The 7,878-nt window shown below is 38.0% G+C and overlaps 2 protein-coding genes across 3 annotated transcripts in view; both read left to right on the top strand.

Moving 5' to 3' along the window:
- Window positions 1-2,570, top strand: part of TMEM9B (TMEM9 domain family member B) — a 9,025-nt gene extending 6,455 nt beyond the window's left edge. The window contains exon 5 of the mRNA XM_042882135.1: window positions 1,399-2,570. Within this exon, the coding sequence (XP_042738069.1) occupies window positions 1,399-1,554 (156 nt within the window). The 3' untranslated portion in view covers window positions 1,555-2,570. The remainder of the gene's footprint in view (window positions 1-1,398) is intronic.
- An 84-nt stretch (window positions 2,571-2,654) lies between these two features.
- ASCL3 (achaete-scute family bHLH transcription factor 3) lies at window positions 2,655-6,659 on the top strand. Of its 2 annotated transcripts, none has more exons than XM_042882137.1 (2): window positions 2,655-4,996; window positions 5,772-6,659. In XM_042882137.1, exon 2 carries the CDS (start codon window positions 5,777-5,779, stop codon window positions 6,329-6,331), a length of 555 nt encoding a protein of 184 aa, XP_042738071.1. In that variant the 5' UTR covers window positions 2,655-4,996; window positions 5,772-5,776; the 3' UTR covers window positions 6,332-6,659. The 2 variants fall into 2 exon arrangements, with proteins under 2 accessions (XP_042738071.1, XP_042738070.1); XM_042882136.1 differs by having other exon boundaries at window positions 5,625-6,659.
- Window positions 6,660-7,878: the final 1,219 nt, after the last annotated feature.

Below are 7,878 nucleotides of genomic sequence, written 5' to 3'. Positions count from 1 at the left end.
TCCTCCGCCTTTCCTCCGCCTTTCCTCCGCCTTTCCTCCGCCTTTCCCACTGAAATTGAGGGTAGCTAGCTTGCTAGTACCATCCAACTTATCATATGCTGTCCCTTTCTCCATTTATTTTATGGAGGAAACGTACTTCTATTGTGATTTTGCTTCTGTACTAATGAAGTGATTTGTGATCTTTGAACTTACTGTTCTAGATAAGTCCAACTGCATAATCTTTTATATAAGTTCATAGCCCTTTAGACTGGGACTGTCTTGTTTTTAGCATATTTCTTAGCTCAGTGATGCCCATATGTGCCATTGTAGACATCCCCTGATATCTTTAATGTTAATCATTCTACTGTTAAGAATCATCACTGAGCTATTCTGTACAGAATTATGTCACAGATACATATCAATGTCTTTTAAAAGCATTCAGGAACAACAGCAACAACACAAGTACTGTGAGGTGTATACATATAAAAGGGCAAATAACTATTTAATACGGGATGTAATTATGTTATTTTTTTATTATGAAGTTTACACATGATGCTTTCTGATGTAACTTTAGGAACGTGACTTTGTCCAAAACAATTTGACAGCCAAAGAAGAAGTTCAATTCCAACCCTTACTGTTTATAACCTGCTTTTATTTATTAGAAGAAAACAAAGCTTTGCGGGTATTGATGGAAAACAGGCAGAGTAAATATTAAATAAGCTCTCAGTTATTGTTGAGCTCTGTCACTTAAACAGCTGTATTTACACTTTGCTTTCAGACAGCTTGGTACAATAGGTTTGGTTTGGTAAACAGTGGAGTGTGTTGGTTTTACATACAATCTTTATATGAACATCCTGAACTGTCATACAGTATCAGGCTGAGAGCTGGCAAAAAACTGACTAATTCACTCTTTAAGTGACATTAAACAAAGTACATTCATGACAATAACAGGAGGGTCCTGGCATCGTAGTCTGTCTTAGACTTGATTCCAGCAGCTACTAATGGATGCAAGTCTCGTTTGGGTAGTGAGGCACTGGAACAAGTTGTCCATGGAGGCTTGGATGTCCCGTCTCTGGAGACTTTCAAGGCTGGGTTGGACGGGGCCCTGGGCAACCTGATCCAGTGATTGGCGACCCTGGCTGTGTTAGAGAGTTGGAGCTCACTGATCTCTAAGGTCCCTTCCAACCTAAGCTGTTCTATGAAATTGCAGTGATACAATTGGGTCTATTTGGAAAATGTTTGGCAGTTACTTGGGATGAAAAGTATCGTTTTAACTCTCTGAAAACTTGCTTTGTCATTATGACTGACTAATCAGCTAAAATAGCTCGTTTCACCTTAAAATCACCAACAAAATCAAACAGTTAATTCAATTGCTTGATGGAATTATTGAGATCTAACTAAGGATCTTTGCTGTTCCAGGATCACCAGCCGTTTGCAAATGCTCATGACGTGCTAGCTCGATCTCGGAGCCGTGCCAACGTGCTGAACAAAGTGGAGTATGCCCAGCAGCGCTGGAAGTTGCAGGTCCAAGAGCAACGCAAGTCTGTTTTCGACCGTCACGTTGTGCTGAGTTAATTCTCTCAGCAGCAACTCCAAGAAGTAAAGCAGGCAAACTGAAAAAACTGACTTCTGTCTCCCTGAACCTACTGCTTCAAAAGGGTTTTCTGCAATTGTTCTTTTCTGATTTGAAAAAAAAAAACAAACCACCAAACATATATATATGAAGTATTTAAAAATTGAAAGAATGTACTGAGCAGGAAGCAGATAAAAGAAATTAGCTAACCAAAAGCTAGAAATCTTTACATTTTCAGTTGTCTCTTACTAATAAAACTGAAAAGAAAACAAACCCTGAGATAGCTTGCTTTGTTTGCTACTGTGATACTTTATTTACAGTTGTGACTTTACGGTGATTTTTAACTATATATTTCTCTTTATTATTTATGTGGTTAAAAGTACCTGGGAACACAGTAACTGCTTACAACTCACCACTCTCTTTATGTAAAGACCTTTTGTAAATATATTTGGATTTTTCTTCAGGCTGATGTCACATTGGAAATTGAAAACTTGCAGTGCAGTTGTCATGTCAGAGAGCAGAATTTTGATTGGCTGTATTCATCATTTGGTTGCTTGCACTTGTACTTTCAAAGTGCTTGTATGTCAAGTGGTCACAGAAATGAGGCTGAACTTAAATGGACACTGACTCTTTGAGCTGCACACTTGAACTACTGTGATGTAGATAAACTCAAATGCACTTCAAGGCAGTGTTGACATTTCGTTCTGTTTTGCTTTAAAAGCTTAATATATTGTATGTGTATGATATCTTTTAAAAGAAATCTTCCTTTCTTCTCATGGGTAAAGTCTCAGGAGCTAGTATATGATGAAATATTTATTATAAGAAATCTTTCTGCATTTGTTTGGATTGATGGTATAAGGTACATAATTTCTTGAGCACCTGTCATCCTGGGAGTTAGGTGTATTTTTCTATCTGTGATTCTGTGTTCATCTCTCTTAAGAGGTATACAGTTGCTAGATGACTAACTTTCATATATCCTCTTTGGAATGTAACAATTAAAACTGATTTTTGAAAAACAGATGCACATTATCTAGATGTCATCATTTTCTCCCTCATTACACTTGCATGCAAATTGCATTTATAAAAACAGTTAACTGAAAATGCTTCTGAATGGAAATACGCAGTTGTTTAGTGCTTAGATAAGGGAAAGAATGGCACACCAAATTGCTGATTGAAGGAAGGTCTGATCAGGAATTTCAATCCCTGAAATTTGGCTAGGCATGTTTAGTTATATTATCATGTTGGAATGATTTTCATTTCCAGTGTTGAAGGAAATGATACCATGGAACAGTATTATATATTGGCAGGTACAGTTTTGGCTTTCATAATTGCTAGAGTGGGAGCAAAATAGTGTGGAAAATAACTGTACGTGTATACTTATCTCTTCAGTACCTTGAGTGGAAACATAAGTTGTCCCATAACATTTGCAGTGACTGCATGTTTTTGGCAGATGCAGGTCTTCGTTGTCTTGTCAGTCCTGTAGGCTTCCGAAACCACAATTAATCTGGGTGTAATTATAACAGGCACCTAATTAGTGGAGATGTAGGGTTCTCCCTCTAAGTACAAAACAGCACAGGGTGTATTGACAGGATAAAAGCAAACAAACAAAAACACAGTTGTGTTTGGCATCTAACCCTGATGAGTCAATGATCAGTTATGACAGCGATGTACATAGGATGCCCTAAGGAAAAATAACTTGTTTGTTGCGTTTGTGCCTACCTATCAGTTCTAATAGGTGCTCTACATCTTGGCTGCATTTCTGATCAGGTCTGAAGCTGGAGTAGAAGGAAGATGCAGAACTTTGCTCCAGATGGGAGGAGGTTGGGGGGAAGGGAATTAGGGCTGATATTTGAGTTTAGCGTCAAGGCTTTGAGACAGCAAAGTGGAATAGAACTTAAAAGAACTTGAAACAAAGCAGATCTTGTGAGATGACCATAAAATATAATATTAATTTCATCCATGCTCTTATTCAAATGTGTGTTCATTTTAACAGTATTTAACTAAGTTCTAGCTGATAATTAAATAGGTGTTGGTGTATGAAGCTCCAGTAAAGGAAAATACTGCTTTAGTAAACTGTAACAGGGCATAAGCAAAGTATGTTCCTGATTTACTTTTTCAGGTGATCCAGTTGTGTTCAATACGGTTTTAAAATTTCTAGTCCTTAATGCCAAGTCTTGTTGCCATCATAGCTGTGGTGTGGGTGGATAAGGCAAACCAGAAATGAGCAGATCTAGCTGTAAGCTACTTTGCATGTTGTCAATTGGCTATAAATTGCAGGAGTCATGGACTCAGTGGAACAAAGTGCATTCAGGTAAGAGAACTGTGTATTGCTGTATCTAACTACAGGTCTGCACTGAATATCCATGTTTCTCTAAACCACTTCTATCAGCCAGTCAGTAACAATGCTTCTGTAGCTTTTTAATTCGTTGTGTTTAATACGATCAATTACTACATTACATAAGATGCCAGGAAACTGGAACATTAACTTTTTCTTCAATATCGTTTAGATATTTTCAGGTATTACTCAGCAGTCTTAAAATTAGCGCGTCTTGTTTCCTTGGATTTCACTTTGCTCTGAAGATTGGTGAGTCTCTGCTCTGATGGGAAGAGGATTCTAACATGTGCTCAGTGCAGACAGTAAGGCAGCAGACAAATGTTGTATGGAATGCTGTCATGCAGCAGAAGTGTCAGTGCAAACAAACACTGCAAGTATCACAGGGGGCTGTGTTTTTTGGTTTCTTGCTGTATGTAGATACTTTACTATTCACTTTTTGCTATTCAGTGACTTTATTTCGTTCTGACAATTTTCTACTGTGACATCTTGAAAATATTTTTAGAATAACACAACTTGTGTTAAAAAAGAGAAAGATGATTATCTACTGCTTTTGTTTTATGAACGTATATATTCATTTCTAATCTTTCAGTATCTCTATTAATTCAAAATGAATGTGTCTGCATGCCATCAGTGTGCCTATACAAAGATCCATTTAAGATGCATGTGACTGTCTCTCTTATCTAACAGCATGCTATAAAGGAACTCTGAACTCCCAAGATTTCTGTACTGAGATCCATTTTGATAAGAAAATAACAAACAGCACTGAATACAGATGTATATTGATGGAATATGTTGTTAGATTGGGTTATTGAGTGAAAATTCTCTTACTGTTGAAAGAGGCAGGTGTGAAATGATTAGAAAACATTAAAATATCTCTATCCTTGTGAGGGATTAAGATAATCCAGTTTGCTATGGAACTGTGCTCTGTATATTTGAAACTTTTCAAGGTTGTTGTGAGTACCAGCAGTTCTGGTAACCTATTTTGTGTTGTGTGCTTTTTCTTTTGTAGAGGGTATAATCTAAGTATTTTAGAAAGCCAAGTATAGATGAGGAAGACGTTAAAGGAGCATTTTTGAATAGATTTTGTTGGGAAGTACTGCTTGCAATTGGTAAGGATGGATCTTAATTCTTTAAAAAATAACAATATGCTTTAGATACATTTTTAAGTAGCTATTATGTAAAATAATTTAAAATTGAAATTTAGTATTTCATCTCTGTGTTTCTCCACTCATCTGTGTATTAAACAACAGGACCGAAGATGATGTCAGGTTTAGCCCTAATTCATCCTATAGGCCTTTCCTAAAACTTAGATGAAGAATAAATTGAATACTTTGCAGACATAAATTTGACATCCCTTCTGGGATCCCTGCACAAGTTTTGCATTGAGTCAAAACAGTACAGTGAATGAGATATCAAATGAATAGAGAAGTAATTTGTCCTTGAAGATTTTTTGGTACAAGTAGAGTCTGTCACTGGAATTGTCAGTGGGCTGGAGAGAGCGCTTTCAGTGTTGGCCTGCTTTATGTTTTCTGTAAAGATGAAAGTTTGGAGCAAGCTAGATTTCTGTGGGGCTCATAAAGGTAGATCTTTCTCATTTCTAAAGCGGAAATGAAAGGAGAATGTTTGCTCTTTCCTTTAGAAAGTGTTAATAGTTTTCTTCAGATCTGTTGTGCATTTTTTAAAATCACTGTAGCCAATTTACATCCTCTTGTTTTTGTTTTTTTTTTTTTTCCAAAGAGGGTGTTTTCTGCCATCTGTTGTTCTGAAATGTTGCAAATACATTAGAAGTCTCACCTGGCAAATGCCAGTTAGTAAGCGCAGGTGAGTATTTTGTCCTGTCCAGTATTGAGTTGTTTAAAGTGTTTTGTAATTATGCATTTCCAGGTTAAATGCAGAACCTGATGGATGGGAAAAGCTACTGTAATCTCATGGACAAGTTGTCCATCACTGCTGACACTCAGTGCATACAGCTGCCCCGGCCTTTCTGTGCAGACCCACTGGTCATGTTTCACATGTACCCAGAAACACCAAACCAGGTCGCTTGCTCTGAAGATCTGTCATTCCTTCCTTTCATGTCTGAGCATTTCATCACAGAGAACTTCTACGCTGAGCCCTGTGGCTTTTCCTACCAAATACCCCACTGCAATTACAACAGGAGTGAGTACTCCTATGGGCCGGCTTTCATCAGGAAGAGGAATGAGAGGGAAAGGCAGAGAGTTAAATGTGTCAATGAAGGCTATGCTAAATTGAGACATCACTTACCTAAGGAATACTTAGAGAAACGGCTCAGCAAAGTAGAGACTCTCCGTGCAGCAATAAAATACATCAGGTACCTACAGTCTGTTCTGTACAGTGATTCCATGGCAGCAGACAAAAATGTTATGGAGCCAAGCCAAGCACCTAAAGCAATTAACAAACAAAGCCAATTTTTGAAGACTATCTAAACTGTTCCAAATCAAGGGAAAGATATCCTGGATGGGAGCCTGGTAGCCACTGCTATGTTGTTTATGATGTGCACCTTCCTGAAACATCTAGGAGATCATAGTACGCATCGATACCAGCCCACAGAAAAGCATTTTAGTTTTGCAGGTAGTAACTGCGCTTACAGAAGCGTGACTGGAAAATCACATCTGAGTGGCCTCAGATAATTCATGGAAATTGGAAAGCACATCTAAAATAGTAACTGAACAAAAAATACAATACCTATAAGTGTGAATTAATTCTATGTGCCATCACATTCTTTGTGCTTTGAAATAAAATAAAGTCTTTCCAGTGGTGAGGCTAAAATTCCTTTATTGTTCTGTACTGTGACTGGTTTGCTCTCATATGCCCTTTCACGGAAGTTTTTTTGTTCTTATTGCCAGTTTTTCTCTTAGAAAGCGAGGAGGTCTTTATAAAGGTTCCCAGGAATGTTGTTCAAAGACAACAAAAATGGATAAGTTAGTTTAAAAGTGGAAGGAAAAGGGGAGCAGTTCTCTGAAACACTGTCACTGGGCGTAGGAAGAGCATGACATCTTGCAAATGCAGTTTTATTCCTATGAGTAAAAATGTTGATTTTTTAAAACTGTTGATTCTGCCTAATTTCTATCCAAATTCTATGGAAATTTGTTTCCATCTCTCTGTGCACTTAAAAATTAGGACTGGTTGCACAATACAAAGAGGGTTGGCAAGATTCTGGCCTGGGAACAATTGTGTCCTGTGAAAGAAATTCTTCTGGGATCCTCTTCCCCTTAGTCTGTTTCTCTGATGATTTCAGAGAAATCATTTCCTCAATGATTTCAGCTAATCAGTGTAGAACAGATTTATGTCAAGATGGTGAAGAGAGTTTTATCTTGTGATTAGCAAAATGTTCTTAATGTTTGCTGCATGTCAGGGTTGGCATTTAACAGCAATTCGGCTGGCAACATGAGAGCAGTTCATCTCTGGTTACAGCAAAATGTAGAGAAAACAATTCCAGACTTTGTAAGAGCTGGCAGTCCTTAATTACAGTCATCCATCCCTCTGTTCTCATGTTTTAATAGTAGTGAATTGAAAAATGCCTACTAAATGCAATTAAGTATTTCCCTGCCTGCACTGCACAGACATATCACATATCAAGGTGTGTACATTTGTGAAGGAGGAAATGAAGAATAGGGAGCGCAGTAGAGATTAGCAGGAAGATTTTTATGTGATTCTCTGACATTTTGGAGCAGGTTGCCTGAGGAGGCTGTGGATACCCCATCCCTGGAGGCATTCAAGGCCAGGCTGGATGTGGCTCTGGGCAGCCTGGTCTGCTGGTTTGTGACCCTGCACATAGCAGGGGGGTTGAAACTCGATGGTCGTTGTGGTCCTTTTCAGCCCAGGCCATTCTATGATTTTGGTTTTGTACATGCTTTGGAGGAAAGGAAGAGATTTCACAAATTCTTCCCCTTTATTATGGAAAAGAGAAGTTTGCAAAGGGATTTGATCTCAGTTCCTCCCAGCTTTGGCTCTCCTTGTTTGAACCAATATA

This window comes from Lagopus leucura, unplaced genomic scaffold, assembly GCF_019238085.1.
Source record: "Lagopus leucura isolate 7727_CA_CO unplaced genomic scaffold, USGS_WTPT01 Super-Scaffold_100033, whole genome shotgun sequence".
NCBI lineage: Eukaryota > Metazoa > Chordata > Aves > Galliformes > Phasianidae > Lagopus > Lagopus leucura.
The sequence above is the reverse complement of the archived record's forward strand: the minus strand, read 5'-3'. Positions and strand labels throughout refer to the sequence as shown.

Excerpts from the sequence above, each read along its gene's own strand:
- ASCL3 (XM_042882137.1), top strand. The coding sequence starts at position 5,777 with ATGCAGAACCTGATGGATGGGAAAAGCTACTGTAATCTCATGGACAAG.